This window comes from Halichoerus grypus, chromosome 8 (genome assembly GCF_964656455.1).
Source record: "Halichoerus grypus chromosome 8, mHalGry1.hap1.1, whole genome shotgun sequence".
Lineage (NCBI taxonomy): Eukaryota > Metazoa > Chordata > Mammalia > Carnivora > Phocidae > Halichoerus > Halichoerus grypus.
Window position 1 is genome coordinate 42571526 of NC_135719.1, and position 17834 is coordinate 42589359.

The window sequence follows — 17834 nt, forward strand, 5'->3', positions numbered from 1 at the left end:
TCTAGAGTTTGTCATTTTCTTGCTAAAATCAGAAAAGAAAAAGAAAAAAGCAGATGGATGAAAAATGAGAATAAATACAGGGATAAATGTATGGCACTTTCCATTTTTGCTGCCAAGATCTCTACAAGCAGTGCTCAGGAATGACACACCACGAGGGATAGCACCTCCGCAGCGAGCAGCCCGCGGTGCGCCCCCAGCCCGGCACGCGACCGCCACCACCACTCCCACACAGTACCTTACTGAACTGTTTCAGATAAATGTAGCAGACTCCCACGTTGTGACAGATCTCCTACACACAGAAGACAGCAGGGGTGTAAACTCCACAGTTACTATCAGAATGACACGACAGGCAGCTAGACTGTTACTGTCCAGCAAAGCTTACATTTTAAGTGGCACTACAGGTAGGTTTTTACTAGATTTCATACTTAAATACATTTAATTCTATAAAATGGGCTCTTAAATATTAAAAACTCAGATTATAAGAGATAAAATCAGAATGAACAGGTGATCTTCCTGGATCTCAGAGGCACACACCCAGCCCCAGGCCTGCCTTCTCTAAGAGCTGCCCCCTGCCCTCCTCTCAGAAGACATTGCCCACAGCCCCTGCTCCACCCCTAAGTGTGTGTGTGTGTGTGTGTGTGCGCGCCGACCAGATTCCTTCTCCTAGGAATCTGGGACTTGACCAGGTGGTGTGGACTCGGGGACCGACAACAGCATCTGGAGGCCGCTGAGGCGGAATACATGTCATTGAAGCCAATCTGCTGAAGTCTGCAAACCCTGGCCCACAGGCCAAATCCATCCTCTGCTTTTCTTGTAAATAAAGTTTTACTGGAACACAGCCACGACGACTTGTTACACATTGCCTACAGAACTTTCACACTAGAACTTTAGAGTTAAGTAGCTGCAGTAGAGACTATATGAAGCCACAAAGCTTAAAATACTCACTAGGCCCTTTACAGAAAGTCTGCCAACGGCTGACCTACAAAAAGAAAAAACTGAAGCAGAAATGCAGAGTAGGCTACCTTGGTTACTAACAGCTTTCCAGTTCTAGTTCACCTTGAGTTCTACAGAATCTCTCAAGTTCCCTTATATTGAATCTCCCTTTACTAGCAGCAGCTTCAGAGAAAGGAGGAAGCAAGGGTGAGGGAAGTGCTCTATGGAAACAGTGAGGACTTTCTGTTAGTAGTGGAGAGGTGTGGAAGCACATTTAGACCCAGAAGTGTCCCTGTCTGGCAAAACACGGACCCCAGGGCTCAGAGACAAATGGTTTAAAATGTGTTCCAAGTCTCCTAAAATAACAAAATAGGGATCATTGATGGAGTACCTACTTCACAACAGGCTCTATGCCAGATGGCTTTCATATATGTATTACTTTAATTTCCCCAGCAAATCTGAAACACAGGTATAACAATTCTGATTTGAGAGAGAAGAAAATTGAAGGTCAGAGAGGTTAAGTAGTTTGCCTAACTTGAGACAAAGTGTCAGCACTAGGATTTCTTTTCTTTTTTTAGGTCTAAATCTTCAGAAGAATTTCAACTATACATAAATGTAGACAGAAACATCATGGACTCATCACTCTGTCCCAATAACCATCCGATCCATACTCCCATCTACCCCACTACTTGACAAAATGCCAGCTAGCATAACATCCACAAACGTTTTATTATGTATTTCTAAAGGACAGGTCTTTTTTTTTTTTTTTTAAACTACCTACAATACCATTATCATACCTGAAAAAAAAAAATAACTGCTTATATCAGACATTGAGTCATGTTCAAGAAGCATAAAACCCACAAATTTTTTTTCTTAAATCACAATCCAAATAATGTCCACACACTGCAAAGCACTGGGACTTGAACTCAGGCCCGCCTCCAAACTTGTGTCCTTTTCTTTATCCATAACAATGTACACAGGGAGCTAGAGAGGAGAAATGTATCCATGCTTGCCCTTTAAGTGCCCTAAAGCTAACTAACCCCTAACTCTTTAAAAATCATTTGTCACAGATATTACTTGAGAAGGCAGCAGCAACAGGCCTTAAACAAACTGATGACAAAGGAAATTTGAAAAGGAAAACAGAACAAATAAGAGTTAAATCGTGTCTTTCACAGAATGAGGGAATCCAGCAGACATCCTGCAAAAGGCAGCCGGAGAGTGGAAGAATCACAGGCCTGAAGTGAGGAATCTCAGAGTCTAGGCCTGAGTCCTAGCTCTGGTTCTGCCACCACCTCACTATGCCCCCTTCGGCAAGTGACTCCAGCTAGCCAAATCCTCAGCTTCTCACCCCTCTCAGGTCAACAGGTAAATTCTCCCTACTGAACAGAGCTGTTCCAAAAGTCAAATGAGATACCAGCAGGAGGAATTATTATCCCCTGCTGCAGCCGCATTGTGGGATGCCCTGATGAGTCCAAGAAAGTAGGGCTACAAGGTCTTCTGTGGCCACAGGAACTGAAGAAACAAGTAGGACACAGAGTGGCAGTTCAGGGCATGACCACCTCTACTCGCGCCAATGGAATGGCTATCCCAAGTGAGTCAGTAATAGCAGAATGAGCGCTTTCAACCAACTGGATGGACTAACAGATACTCTCATAACCCCTGTGTGACTCTGAGCTTTCCTGTTCCACTTCCTCCCTATCTTCCTCTACAGGCTCTCTTCCTCTTCAGCTCAGGCCTTCCACACTTTTTCTTGGGTTCCAGCCTCAGCTCACTGAAGAGTGATCTCATCCAATTTCATGGTTTTAATCATCACCTTTATACTGCTGGCTCCAAAATGGGTATCTCTAGCCCAGAACACCTGAGTTTCAGACTTCTATATCCAGGCATGCATTGGACACATCTCAATTTAGATACCCTACCAGAAGCTAAAACTCATCATGTCCACGATGTTAAAGACAGGATTTAGCTCTGACTGGTTATCATCCTCCTCTCCCAAAACTGCCTTCTCTTCCTTCCTGTATTTCCTATTCTAGTTGATTGTCCCATAATCCACCAATCCATCTTCACATCTCCAAGGCACAGCCCAGTGCCTGTCATGTAGCAGACACTCATTTGTTGAAAGAATGACTAAATGAATGAAAGAGTAAATGAATTTTCCGTTATCTGTGGCTTCACTTTGGCCTTTAGCTATAAAATACCTGGTGGCATCTCTGTCTTCAGACCTACAGAAGTGACCAACAAACTGAAACTTCTCAAAAATAATAGTGCTGTAAGAACTGCAGGGAAATCCATGCTAGCTCTCTGTACTAACCAATCGAATCCTTCACACATAGAGATAGGTCTTTCCAAGAGTCCTCAGCTACTTGAAAAAAAATCAACAGCCTGAGAAAGAAGAACCAAAACAAAGAGAGGAAGGAAAAGGTAATTCTGGAAGGCAGAACAAAACTTAAAGAGTCAGAGACATGGAGAGGCTATGTCCCTTAATGTACAGCAGAAAGGCAAGGAGGGGGAATATGTGAGATACAAGTTAAGAGCCACAGGAAACAAGTACAGAACACGTTTAATACAGTGGAAAACAGTGTGGCACATGCCGCTGCTTAATATCCACTCTCCCTGTTGTCCTTCCTAAAAGACCCTAACTTTGTTTAGAGTGTCAATGTGTCCAACGTAAAAACTACACGTCCCAGCCTTCCTTAAAGGGGTGGGGATGGTTGATATCACACAAGTGGCAGTCTGTTGGGGATTTCTGGGAAAGCTATACTTCCCTAATATAGGCTATGTCTTTTTCTCTTTGTTGTTTCCTTTTTCTCCCTGCCTGGAATGATGATGTGATCTTAGAGCTGCAGCAGACGACTTGTGAACATGAAGAAAAAGCCTCAGCCTTGACATCCTTGGACCACCAAGTCAATGTTGACAACTACTCACCTGGATCGGTTTCGTGAGAAAAAATAAACCCCTAATTGGTAAAGCCAATGTTTAGTCAGAATTTTTATTGCAGTTATAATCCCTGACTGATACAAAGGGATAATGGAGGAGAAGAAAAAAAAAAATCAAAGAACTACTCAAAGAAAACTTCCCTGACCCAAAATAGGGCAAGGATCCTTAGAGAAAAGCCAACTGAGGGTCTACAGATGAGGGGAAAAAAAGAAAAGAAACACTTCTAGACAACGATGATTGATATTTCAGAACTCCAATGAGAAAATCCTCAAAGCTTCTAGAGAGGAAAGTGGAGTTATCAACAAGAGTCAGACTGGTAAGAGACTGCCCGAAAACCAGGCAGCAATGTCTGCTAAGTTATGAGGAAACATGACTTTGATCTTATGCTTAGTTAAATCATCAATCAAGTGTGAGGATAAAATAAAGACATTTTGGGCATGTAGGTATTCAGTAGCAATAACAAAAGACAGCCATATGACAAATGGAACCATTAGCACATCACTAATAACAAAGAACTTCAAGTTCTCTACTTACCCAATCTTTCTGGTTAAGTTTAGCTGCTTCATTATATACTTCAATGGCAGCTTTATGTTTTCCCAAAAGAAATCTGTGGAAGAGATACATTTTCTTTAATTATTAACTCAAAGCTTTTACAGGACTAACTCCACTAGTCCCTCATTTGACTAATATTCCATCCAGGAGAGAATTCTGGAAGCCTCTTCCCTATTAGCCAGCTGTGCTGTTTTGGCGAATGAGGCTGGCATATATCAATAACAGAAGCTCTTTTGGTAGGGGCTGCACTAATCGCTGTCCCAGGGTCTTGGTCTCACTCTACACCAAATTTAGTGAAAGTCTTCTGTAATTTATTTTCTGCAATGTACCACAAATGTAGAACAAAAAAGAAACAAGCTAAAATATATATATATATATGCCAGTTAAGCAAGAGCTGCCAGCATTCATCATCACCATTTACTTAAGGGACATCCCCTTCCCTTCCAAGACTAAATCTCTTGCCTTGATGTTGGATCACAGTTCTAAAAGAGAGGCAAAGGCAATCCGGGCCTCTATGCAAAGACAGTGCAAGTATGAACGACAGTAGGTAAGAAAGTGGGGATGGGAACCCCATGGACACTTTATGGCTCGGGAGTAGAAAAACTATCAGTGTACCTAACAGCGTAAAGACAGAGGTTGACTATATCCAGGAACTGTCAGGACATCCACTCAACAAACACTTACTAAAACTTACTATGTCAAGTATTATACTACGTGTTGGAACAGCAGATGAAAGAAATTTTATGGGTTGCCAATAAGATTAGGGGACTGAGGGAACAAGATGTCACTATTTGTATGATAAACAGTATCAGGCTTTCCCCATCACACTACACTACACAATGTTTGAAATACTCATTGTTAACTCATTTTCTCAAATTTCAAAATCAATCCACTCTTTAAAGTGAATCCCATTGAGCAACTCTCCCTCTATGTATCAGGCTGATCAGGCTGCCAGAAGCAGCCTCTGCCTGAGAATGCCTTCTACAGTGTTCTCTGGAGTGCCCCGGGGCTTGCAGGCAGCAAATACTCACAAAGATCTGGCCACCTGCTTGAGGTTATCAGCACACTGAGGGCTGAGAACAGCACAGGTCTGAAAGAGTTCTAGGGATTCTTGGATATTTCCTTCCAGGCGAAATATTAATGCTGCCAAGAAACAGAAACACAGAAAAAATCATCACATTCTGGGGAGAACAGAGTCTGGTATCAGAAAAATTGGAGAAGAGGGAGTTAAGAAATCATACCAAAGAAATCCTTTGGATAATTCTAACTTTAACACAATCAGATATGACCTCAGGTAGGCTGAAACAAGTAGCAAAGTTGTTAACGATCTAAAACTTTTTTTAATAAGATAAACCGACCTACTCCATTCCCAGCATCCACCATGCAGATAACCAGGTGCCTTGAAAATTATCCCACAAATTCTTCATAATAAGGACATTCCTGGGCTTCCCCATCAAACACTCTATTCATCATGATAATCCAGACTTCCAACCGCCTCCATCCAGCGGTTTCCAGAGAATACCCAAACAGGGAAAGTGCAATCAAGGAGATTCTGGCCGCGAATGAACTAATATTTTGGACTTGGCTTTCAATATAGCAACCAAACTGCATCAGTAATTTTTCCCAGGCTTAAATTTTTAGAAGAATTTACATGTTTAAGTATTATGAGGCACTGAGAGTCCGGAACTTGTAATATTGGGAATAAAAGAGCATTTTTTTTTTTGCCATGATATCCTAGATGTGTCAGTATCTTACAAATTATGTCAGAAAATTGTATATTAATCTGAAGGCTACCAATCCAATGAGTGGTAAACAAAACCATTCATTTACACCAAAGAATCAAAAGGAAAAGTTCCTAGAAAAACTAAAGATGCTAAAGAGTAAAATTTCAGTCAGTAGTTCCTATATTTGGTTTCTGATAAATTTCATCTATTCTCTGCTTTACCCTCTATACCTCTAGGTTTCTTCCCTTCATCCTAACACCCTTATAAAAAATCGTCAAGCCTTTCCTCATCTCTTTTAGCCTGACTACAAGGAGCCCTTCCAGAAGCCCCTTCTGGACTTGAAGCTGCTGCCTGAGACAGGGACCCTAACATGCACTCTGAAAACACTAGCCAGACACTAGAGAATGGGGGGGAAGGACAGCAGCAAATTTTTTTAACAGAATCTGTCATTTCTGATGTCAAATCCCGCACAAGAATTATGTTCTGATTTCAAACAACATAATACTGAATAAGACCTTTGTAGAACATTTGAACTTAAAGTGCTTCTTAGGTAGTTTGCTCTTCCTTCAGAACCTAGGCAAAGTATTCATTTCTCTAGCAAGAAGAGAAGAAATACATGTCTTACCTTGGACATAGATAGCATATTCACATAAGCCCTGAGTCTCCTGAAGTTGCTCCTTGATAACAGCCTAAAAGAGGAAGAAAAATACTTCTGAGTAGTAGTTCGGAGCCTCGAAGTGTTTTGAAGAAAAGGTAGACATTGGCTGTGAGACAGGAGTCCATCAAAATCCTAGAGGAGAACACAGGCAGCAACCTCTTTGACCTCGGCCACAGCAACTTCTTACTAGACACGTCTCCAAAGGCAAGGGAAACAAAAGCAAAAATGAACTATCGGGACTTCATCAGGATAAAAAGCTTTTGCACAGCAAAGGAAATAATCGACAAAACTAAAAGGCAACCTATGGAATGGGATAAGATATTTGCAAATGTCTTATCAGATAAAGGGCTGGTATCCAAAATCTATAAAGAACTTACCCAAACACCCAAAACACAAAAAGTCTAGTCAAGAAACGGGCAAAAGACATGAACAGACATTTCTCCAAAAAAGACATCGAAATGGTCAACAGACACATGAAAAAATGCTCTACCTCACTCAGCATCAGGGAAATACAAATCAAAACCACAATGAGATACCAGCTCACACTGGTCAGAATGGCTAAAATTAACAACTCAGTAAACAACAGATGTTGGTTGGGGAACCCTCTTACACTGCTGGGAATGCAAACTGATGCAGCTACTGTGGGAGACAATATGGAGGTTCCTCAAAAAGTTACAAAATAGAGCTATCTATGACCCAGCAATTGCATTACAAGGTATTTACCCAAAGGATACAAATATAGTGATTCCAAGGGGCATCTGAACGCCAATGTTTATAACAGCAGTGTCCACAATAGCCAAACTACGGAAAGAGCCCAGATGTTCACTGACAGATGAATGGATAAAGAAGATGTGGTATATATACACAATGGAATAGTACTCAGTCATCAAAAAGAATGAAATCTTGCCATTTGCAACAATGTGGAGAGAACTACAGGGTATTATGCTAAGCGAAATAAGTCAGTCAGAGAAAGACAAATACCATATGATTTCACTTATATGTGGAATTTAAGAAACAAAACAGATGAGGTGCCTGGGTGGCTCAGTCAGTTGGGTGTCTGCCTTCAGCTTAGGTCATGATCCCAGGGTCCTGGGATGGAGCCCCGCATCAGACTTCCTGCTCAGTGGGAAGTCTGCTTCTCCCTCAACCTCTGCCCCTCCCCACCACTCATGCTCTCTCTCAAATAAATAAAATCTTAAAAAAAAAAAAAAAAAACAGATGAACATAGGGGAAGGGAAGGAAAAATAAAATAAGATGAAAACAGAGAGGGAGGCAAACCATAAGAGACTCTTAACTGTAGGAAACAGAGGGTTGCTGGAGGGGAGCAAGGTGGGAGGATGGGGTAACTGGGTGATGGGCACTAAGGAGGGCACTTGATGTAATGAGCACTGAGTGTTATATGCAACTGATGAATGACTAAATTCTACCCCTGAAACTAATAATACAGTGTATGTTAACTAAATTGAATTTAAACTAAAAATTTAAAAAACAAACAAAAGAAAAGGTAGACATGGGCAAGGAGCATATGTAAGAAATCTATAGAATACAAATAATTATTAATAATGTTCGTCTGGAATTTTTTTTAAAATCTCAACTCTCTTCTGGTTACTTACTATAGAACAGGGGTCAGCAAACTATGGCCCACAGGCCAAATCTGAGCCATACAGTCTGTTTTTGTAAAGCTCCCAAGCTAAGAGTAGTTTGCATATTTTTAAAGGGTTATAAAAAAATAAGAGAAGATGAGGAATATAAAACAGAGACTGTGGCCTACAAAGCCCAAAATATTTACCATCTGGCTCCTTACAGAAAAAGCTTGCCAACCCTTATCTAGAATCCAGGCAAGCTAAGGAAAATATGAAAAGATTTCCAGGCATCATTGTAGATGCTAGGGGCTCTCTGATAGCAAAATACAGGCTCTACCTTCCTCCTGTGACAGGCTAAGCTCAGGATGAGATAGGAGTTCAGAGAACAAGCACCTGAGTAACTTAGAGACTCAAGGAAGGCTTTCTGGAATCAACAGTTTTAAAATCCTGTGTTGGCAGGGGTTGGAGGAGAAGCTGAGGTGGCTAAGAGTCAGGAAGAAAAGGGCTTCAATGCCATGCTAAAAAAGTTGAGAGCAGGGGTGCCTGGGTGGCTCAGTCGTTAAGCGTCTGCCTTCGGCTCAGGTCATGATCCCAGGGTCCTGGGATCGAGCCCCGCATCGGGCTCTCTGCTCCACAGGAAGCCTGCTTCTCCCTCTCCCACTCCCCCTGCTTGTGTTCCCTCTCTCGCTGTGTCTCTCTCTGTCAAATAAATAAATAAAATCTTAAAAAAAAAAAAAAAAAGTTGAGAACAACGAGAAAATCTTGGTAAGTTTTAAGCAGGAAGTAACCTGATTCTACTTGCTTAATAGAAAAGTCATTTTTGGAGCACTGCTGAAAACAGATGGAAAGAAGGCAAGATTGGTATAAGAATCCTCACAGTTATTTAAACAAAAATGATGGAAATTAACTAAGGCCTGGAGAGAGAAGAAAGTGGACAGTTTCAAGAGATAGTAGACAGGCTCTCCAGAACGTAATGATTATCTGTAATATATTAGGGACAATGGGTCAGGGGATTCTGACACAGACAGATGGTACCTATCCCTGCAATAGGGTACAAGAGAAGGAATAGGTTTGGAGGAAAGCAGATAAATTCAGCTACACGAAAAGCTGAATGTGAAATGCCTGTGAAGAATCAGTAAGTATCAGCTTGGTCTGAAGACCAGGAGGAAATGTATGAAATGCACAGAGAAAATGGTCAAGGATAGGACCTAGGAACATCCCCAACTCTTAAGAAATAAAGGAGGAAGAGAAGCCAAAAATAGGAAACAGAAGAAGTTGTCAAAAAAGGAAAAGGGAGGGCACCTGGGTGGCTCAGATGGTTAAGCGTCTGCCTTCGGCTCAGGTCATGATCCCAGGGTCCTGGGATCGAGTCCCGCATCGGGCTCCCTGCTAGGCGGGGAGCCTGCTTCTCCCTCTGCCTCTGCCTCTCTCTCTCTCTCTCTCTGACTCTCATGAATAAATAAATAAAACATTTAAAAAAAAAAAAAAAAAGGAAAAGGGAAACAAGAAAAGGATAATATCATAGAAGGAAAGAAAGAAACCTTTTAAGATTCATGCTGGTAATAAATATTGCTAGTTCTGTGCTGCCATAGGCACAAATGCCACAGTTCAAAATTTAAAACCACAGCCTTAGAAGCATACAAAGTTCCAAATGCCAAAAAGAATATGAAGGATACATCTGGCATGTTAATACTACTGTCTGTCAGCAAGTATGTATCAAAGATACAGTATAGAGAAAAAGGAAATACAAAGTTTTTAAATATACAAATGATGATCAAGTTCACCATAATAAGAGAATTAATGAAATTTCATTTTTCACCTATCCAGAGATCAAAAAATTAAATACTATGCTGTGTTGAACATTTGCCATCCACCAAGGACCAACAAGTACCAGACAGCAACTGCTCCTTCACCCTGGTCTTAAAATGAGAAGACACGCGGGACACACCTGAACCTGACCCCAGCCTATAGTCAGACCCAGCCAAGCCACAGCCAGTCTGAAGAGCCATGGGAAATAATTGTCTGCTGTTGGAAGCCACTGAAATTTTGAGGTTGTTAAGCAGCATTAGCATGGCAAAAGCTAACCAATACACAAAGTGTGTGGAAACAGGAACTCATACATTATTAGTGGGATTTAAACTGCCACAAATCTGTGTGACACACTCTGTTAGTTGCCTAACAAAGCCTGCCTCTCATGGTCTGCATCATTACAATTGCTCACCTTGCACGCCTCATAATCCTTCCGGATATAGTGGAGATGTATCAACCAGTTCTGCTTCTCCAAAATCGGAAACTCTTGAGCTGGGCAGCATATTTTGACAAAACAAACAACATCGTCGTTATTAGATTTTCTCCTTAAGCACTGTGCTCACATTTAACTACAAGCATACTGCAGCATCACATTAAATTCTTCATGCTGCTGCCCACAAGAATATCATGCACCAAAAATGTGTAGATTTTTAAACTAAGAGATACTTGTTCTACTATTACACATTGAATATATGCTTCTCCTCAGTTTTTGTGGCTTATCACATCAGTTTCTCAGATCATAACATGGCCTGAAAAAAATAAAATCATTCTTCGTCTCTTCTCTTTCTCTCTCCCTGGTTATTGAAGGTGAATAAGATGACTCTCTAAAGGATATTTCAGGAATATTACCAACAAAAAAATACATAACACAGTTAATGTCCCATCTGATAGATCAGAGGACCAAAAATAGTTAAATACAGTCCTAGCAATAGGAAGGTAAAACATACTGCTACCCAAGAATGAGAAGGAACAATGACAAAAAAATCTATTGGAGTCACTGAAACGATTTATGATAAACCACAAAATGAGTTACTATTCCTTTGAATTCAAAAGTTTAAAAATATGGGTAAAAATTCATTAAGAAATTACTTTTCTGTGGGGAAAAAAAAAGAAAAAGGTTCACACCAACCTCAGGACAGTGGTGAGGAAGGGGGAGAAAGGAAAATTAAAAAGGAGACTTCAGGGGCACATGTGTGGCTCAGCTGGTTAAGCATCCGACTCTTAATTCTGGCTCAGGTCATAATCTCAGGGTCACGGGATCCAGCCCCACATGGGGTTCCGCACTAGGTGTGGAACCTAAGATTCTCTCTCCCCCTCTGCCCCTCCACACCCCCGTCTTAAAAAGCAGGGGGGGCGGAGAGACTTTAGATCTTTAATGCTTTAATTTCTCAAAAAAATAAAAATCTCTAAAGGATACATGACTAAATGTTTTTATTTATTAAATCTGGCCAGCGAGTATACGGAGGTTCGTATTTTTTTATGCACTTTAATACATATTTGAAATATTCCCTTTTAAAAATGCAGAAGAAAGAATACAGCAGGAAACAAGATGGAAATGATTTCTAATTATTTGTAATCATTTGTTCTATAACCATACAAGATACATTACCAGAAAACCTAAGACATACAGGTCCATAAAGTAACAGGAAGGGAAAAAAGCTTACTGTGACCCAGCGCCAGCGGAGCCGGAACACAATAGGGAATATCAATGGAATTTATAAGATACAATTATGAGAGAAAGCATGGGTATGGTTTTCTAGGCCAGAAGGAAGGAAAAAAAAAAAGGTAAAATGTTAAGCAATTGACTATCTTCCAATAACCCATACTCTGAGTGGGACCACCCTTCTTCTAGTCAGCAAGGGCCTATGTGAGGTTCTTTGATGACTTTTGTTTCCTTCCTTCTCTTTCCTCAAGCCCCATCAGTCATCAGATCTTAGCCATTCATGTTCTGCCTGACCACTTCCAGAATTAAATTTCCTATTAAAGGCCACACAAATCACTAAGCTAAGAGGTGGGTGTGGGTATGGGGTGAGTACGCACACCCGCACGCATGTAAAGTGGGTAAAGAAATACACTGTAAGTGCAGTTCTGGGATTAGTGGCTTACTGAGTAATCTTGGGTCAAGTCTCATTTGTAGGGCCTACCGCTCTGTCACCTACCCTCTGAAGGGAAAGAGTAGAAGGAGACACTGAAACCTCTGAGTTTAAAATATCACTAAGTATCACCGCTTCTACAGCTTTAGGCTGTAGACAAAATTCATAAAATGCAAATTTGGGTTTTGCTACTATTAAAAATCTCACAATAAAAGATTAGTAATTTTTTCTGTTTCCTGGATGAAAAATGGAGAAAAAAATATTCAATTTGCAGGGCAGCTTAAGAGCCCAGAGGCTTATGAAAGGAAGACCTAGGGATTAGAAGAAGGGAAGGCATCACCAAATCCAAGGACTTAAGGTCATTTCACACTCCTGGAGATATAGTTTATCTAAATGCTAAGAGAATTTTAGCTTCATCAAAGATTTTAGAACTCATTTCAATGCCCCATAACTGTCCTATTACTGTATGATCTTGGGAAATGTATAATTAAAATAGAGACTCATTCATTCATTCAACAAATATTCACTGAGCACCTACTATGTGCCAGGTACTGTTCTAGGCACTGAGGATACAAAAGTGAACAAAACTGACCTCCTGCCTTTAATCAGTAGGGACAGGGCTGGGGGGAAGTCAGAGAGTGCTAGCAGAAGGGATAGATGATAATAAAATAAGTAACATATGAGTGATATTTTTCTACAGAGAAAAAGCAGAGAAGAGGGACAAGGAGTACAGGGTAAGGGATTACACTTTTAAATAGGAAAGTCAAGGAATAAAATACCCTCACAGAGTTGGGAGGACTGAATGACAATATATATAAAGAGGTTCAATTTCTGGCACATAGTAAGTCCTAGAAGTGTAGCTGTTGTTACTGTTGTTTTTATTATCTGTATTTTTATTTATTTTTCAAAGATGAGGGAATTCTGGATGCCTTAGAAAGAGTCTATAAATCTTGAGTCTATAATTAGAATTTACCTGTAAATGTGTAAATTGAATTTCTTGTATTCCTAATCATTGCTCACTCCAATTCCCTACAAACAGGGGTACTGGTTCTTACATGCTTTCACAAGTATTATGAGAATTACCTACACGAAAGATCCTCTAAAAAAAAGACAGGCCTATTAGTAAAGGCAAAGTAGAGCCTCCTCTATTTTACAGCAGAGAAAGGTGGTCATCTCTGATGCTACACTTCGGGAGCCTCTATTACCACAGAGATCAGGCAGCCAGCTGATGAGACGAAGCAAGGTGATGCCTTTCAGCTGTTGTACAAATACCTCGTCCGTATCTCCACTTCCCACACTGCCCCTCCACCATCATCGAGGCAGTACAGGTGAAAGGCTGGCAACCTGGCAACCATACTCCCTTGGCCCTTCTCTTCTCCTGACCCCATTCTACTCTTTTGTGACATCTCTCCTCTTTCTTTCCCCCTCTAAGGGTGCACCAGACTTCTATGTGAAACAATTACATAACCAAATAAACATGACAATTGCAAGAATTCTTCTCCCTTGTAATCTGCCCTAGGTGCCAAATTCTCTTAGTAATGGCCCTAACTCAAATTTTATATTACACTTTGATTAATGCTAGGGAATAACATCCTGGATATATGAAGGCTGAGCAGAAAATTATTGTGCTTTGAATTTTCAGTTGAAAAATTTTCTAAAATGACTAACACTTTTGTAAGTACATTATAAATGAAGCATTTTTCGGTAAAGGATCTCTTCCAGGATGAGCACATAGCACATGGTTTTTATACGTAGAATTCCCATCCTGATTCAGTACATTATTTAACTTCTCTGGGACTCCATTTTTCCCTCAATAATTTTCAGTGGAGGGTGCCTGGCTGGCTCAGTCCATTAAGGTTCTTCCTTCGGCTCAGGCCATGATCCCAGGGTCCTGGTATTGAGCCCGCATCAGGCAGGGATCCCTGTCTGCTTCTCCCTCTACCCCTCCCCACTGCTTGTGATCTCTCTCTCTCAAGTAAATAAGCAAAATCTTTAAAAAATAATTTTCAGTGGAAAATTATGAAAAATCTGAAAGTGGCCATTCAATAAATGCTAATTTCCTCATATTATAATAGGACTTATAACACTTTTCTACCTCCATATATTATTTGGGACATTGAAAAATACAACAAATCTCCTGAGGCAAGGGAAACAAAAGTAAAAATAAACTACTGAGACTATATCAAAATAAAGAGTTTCTGGACAGCAAAGGAAACCAACAAAACTAAAAGACACGACAACCTACTGAATGGGAGAAGATATTTGTAAATGACATATCTGGTAAGGGGTTAGTATCCAAAATACATAAAGACCTTACACAACTCAACACCCCAAAAATAACCCAATTTAAAAATGGGCAGAAGACATGAACAGACATTTTTCCAAAGAAGACATACAGATGGCCAACAGACACATGAAAAGATGCTCAACATCACTCATCATCAGGTAAATGCAAATCAAAACCACAATGAGCTATCACCTCACATCTGTAAGAATCAACAACACAAGAAGCAACAAGTGTTGGTGAAGATGTGGAAAAACAGGAATCCTTGTAAGCTCTTGGTAGGAATGCAAACATGCAGCCACTGTGCAAGACAGTATGGAGATTCCTCAAAAAATTAAGAATAGAATTACTATATGATCTAATAATTCCACTACTAGGTATTTACCCCCCAAAATACAGAAACACTAATTCAAAAAGATACATGCAACCCTATGTTTATTGCAGTATTTAAAATAGCCAAATTACGGGCACCTGGGTGGCTCAGTTGTTAAGCGTCTGCCTTCGGCTCAGGTCATGATCTCAGGGTCCTGGGATCGAGCCCCACACCGGGCTCCCTGCTCTGCGGGAAGCCTGCTTCTCCCTCTCCCACTCCCCCCTGCTTGTGTTCCCTCTCTCACTGTGTCTGTCTCTCTGTCAAATAAATAAATAAAATCTTTTAAAAAAATAAATAAAATAAAATAAAATATCCAAATTATGGAAGCTGCCCAAGTGTCCATCAATAAATGGATGGATAAAGATGTGGTATGTGTAGGTATGTGTGTGTGTGTATGTGTGTGTATATATGTATACATACACACGTACATATATATGATCGAGTATTACTCAGCCATAAAAAAGAACGAAATCTTGCCATTTACAGCAACATGGATGGATCTAAAAAGTATAATGCTAAGTGAAATAAGTCATTCAGAAAAAGACAAATACCATATGATTTCACTCATTTGAGGAATTTAAGAATCAAAACAAAGGGGGTAAAAAAGACAAACCAAAAACAGACTCTTAACTACAGAGAGCAAACCGACGGTACCAGAGGAGAGGTGGAGGCGGATGGGGGAAGAAGGTAAAGGGATTAAGAGTACACTTATCTTGATGAGCACTGAGTAATATATGGAATTGTTGAATCACTATATTGTACTATATTATACGCCTGAAACTAATATAACACCGTATGTTAACTATACCGGAATTTAAAAAAAGAGGACAAATCTTGAAACGAATGTAAATGTAAGACATTTTTATTACTATCAATCTGAGCTTTGTATCAGTCAGGGTCTAACAAGGGAACTTGGAAACCACTTGAGAATTTAAAACAGAGGGATTTCAATGTAGTGAACAGGTGACGAAAGAAATGAGAGGCCCAACAGGGAATGATGGGGCAAATCAGAGGTTAGCATGGGAGCAAAAAGCCATTACCACCTGGAAGGAAAAGCTGAGGAAATGTGTTGCTGCCAGTATCCAAGGCTGAAGTTACCAGGAAGAAACTAAAAAGAAGATGGCCTGACTGGCAGAAGCAACAGAAGAGATACTTCCAGAGACCACCCACTCCTCCAACTTCCCCAAGCAGAGAGAAAGAGGAAAACCATGGTTTCTTCTTCCTCCTGCCCTCCAATCTCCTTCCAGTTCCTCCCACTTGCTAACCCAGACAGAAACTGCTGACACAGGGGCCTGGTAAGGAAAGAAGCCTGCAAGGGTCAGCTCTTCACAGCAAAGAAGGGAAGGGTGAGGAATGGATCTAGGAGCAAACAGGCCTGATCAGCAGAAACATCAACTCTGTTCATAAATGATGATGGAGGAGGAGGAGAAGACTGGACCAAGTCAGTACCCACCCCACGATAAATGCAGAAGCTGGCTTTTAAAAGTTATTATTCTTAAATTATTTGCTATCCAACTTGTTTGCTTCTTGTGAGCTTAAAATAAATGAGGAAGAAAGAAAAAGTCATATAAAAAGATCAATTATGGTTTTACTATATATCCTATTTTACTTCCTCAAATCAAAATTTAACAATTACGTTTATCCTTTTTAGGGGTGTGTGGGTGTGTATGTATCCTCCCATGTGTATTTATAAATTTTTATTATTTATATATTTATATGAATTACTTAGATATATTCTATAAGCATACAGAATATATAATTTATTTATATATATTTTATATATATCTATCAAAGTGTTTTTCTCCCCTATTTGTCCACTGAATGGTCCTATGAGACTAGTGAGTCCTATAACTAACTCATGGACTATTCCAACATTGCAGATGAGGAAATTAAGACTCCAGAGGCCAAGTGATTTGCTCACATTCACCAGCTAATGAATGAATGAGGCAGGGCTATAATCCAAATCTCCACAGTTACTCATTAAACTACACCAAGCTTCTTCCCAATCATAAAAGACTTTCCAATTTTAAAATGTGTTTGTGCTGTCAACTAGATATAGCTTAGCAACACAAAATTAAATAAGATTTAAAAGTTTTTCTATGATAAGAAAAGCAGAAGAGGACTTTTTATTTTTAAGGAACTTCTATGCCTATATAAGCATGGGGGCAAATGCACATGTGTACATGCACACACAAGAGATTAAACATATTTGGAAATTGTTTGCTTATATCTACTGAACCTAAATCTATCCTTCCCACTGACCAAGCAATCCTACTCTTAGGTACATGCGTGTACCCAAATAATTTCATGGTGGCATTATGCATAACACCTTAAAATTAAAGTATCCCAAATGTTCATCAAGAGTAAACTGAATAGAGGAACCTGGGTGGCTCAGTCGGTTAAGCATCTGCCTTCAGCTCAGGTCATGATCCCAGGGTCCTGGGATCGAGCCCTGCATCCGGCTCCCTGCTCATCAGGGAGTCTGCTTCTCCCTCTCCCTCTCCCTCGGCCCCTTTCCCCGCTGGTGCGCTCACTCTCTCTCTCTCATAAATAAATAAAATCTTAAAAATAAACAAAGAGTAAACTGAATAAACTAGGGTATAGCCTCACAGTGGAATATTATATAACAAATGAAAAAGATATAAAAAGATATTTTTTAAGTACATACTGAATGATTCTGTTTATATTAAGTTCAAAAGCACAGCAAAACTGATCTACATAATCTAAGTTAGATGTAAGTAACCACCTTTGCGAGGAGTAGTTAATGACTGGTAGGGGGCACGAGGGAGGCCTCAGGGATGCTGATGATGTTCTATATCTTACTCAAAATGGATATATGAATACATTCACCTTGTGAAAATTTATTGGGCTATACAATTAGGATTTAT

At 40.1% G+C, this 17834-nt stretch overlaps 1 protein-coding gene and 1 long non-coding RNA gene across 5 annotated transcripts in view; one reads left to right on the plus strand and one right to left on the minus strand.

Moving 5' to 3' along the window:
- BBS4 (Bardet-Biedl syndrome 4) overlaps nucleotides 1–17834 on the minus strand; it is a 60813-nt gene that overhangs the window by 11488 nt on the left and 31491 nt on the right. For all 4 annotated transcript variants that reach the window (XM_078079131.1, XM_078079128.1, XM_078079129.1 and 1 more), the window contains 5 exons: nucleotides 10609–10688; nucleotides 6772–6835; nucleotides 5454–5565; nucleotides 4405–4477; nucleotides 236–289 (listed from right to left, as the gene is read on the minus strand). In XM_078079131.1, the coding sequence (XP_077935257.1) occupies nucleotides 236–289; nucleotides 4405–4477; nucleotides 5454–5565; nucleotides 6772–6835; nucleotides 10609–10688 (383 nt within the window). The remainder of the gene's footprint in view (nucleotides 1–235; nucleotides 290–4404; nucleotides 4478–5453; nucleotides 5566–6771; nucleotides 6836–10608; nucleotides 10689–17834) is intronic.
- Nucleotides 2118–3906, plus strand: LOC118543612 (uncharacterized). The gene is made up of 2 exons (XR_004921158.1): nucleotides 2118–2298; nucleotides 3772–3906. It is a non-coding gene; the product is annotated as an uncharacterized LOC118543612 (long non-coding RNA).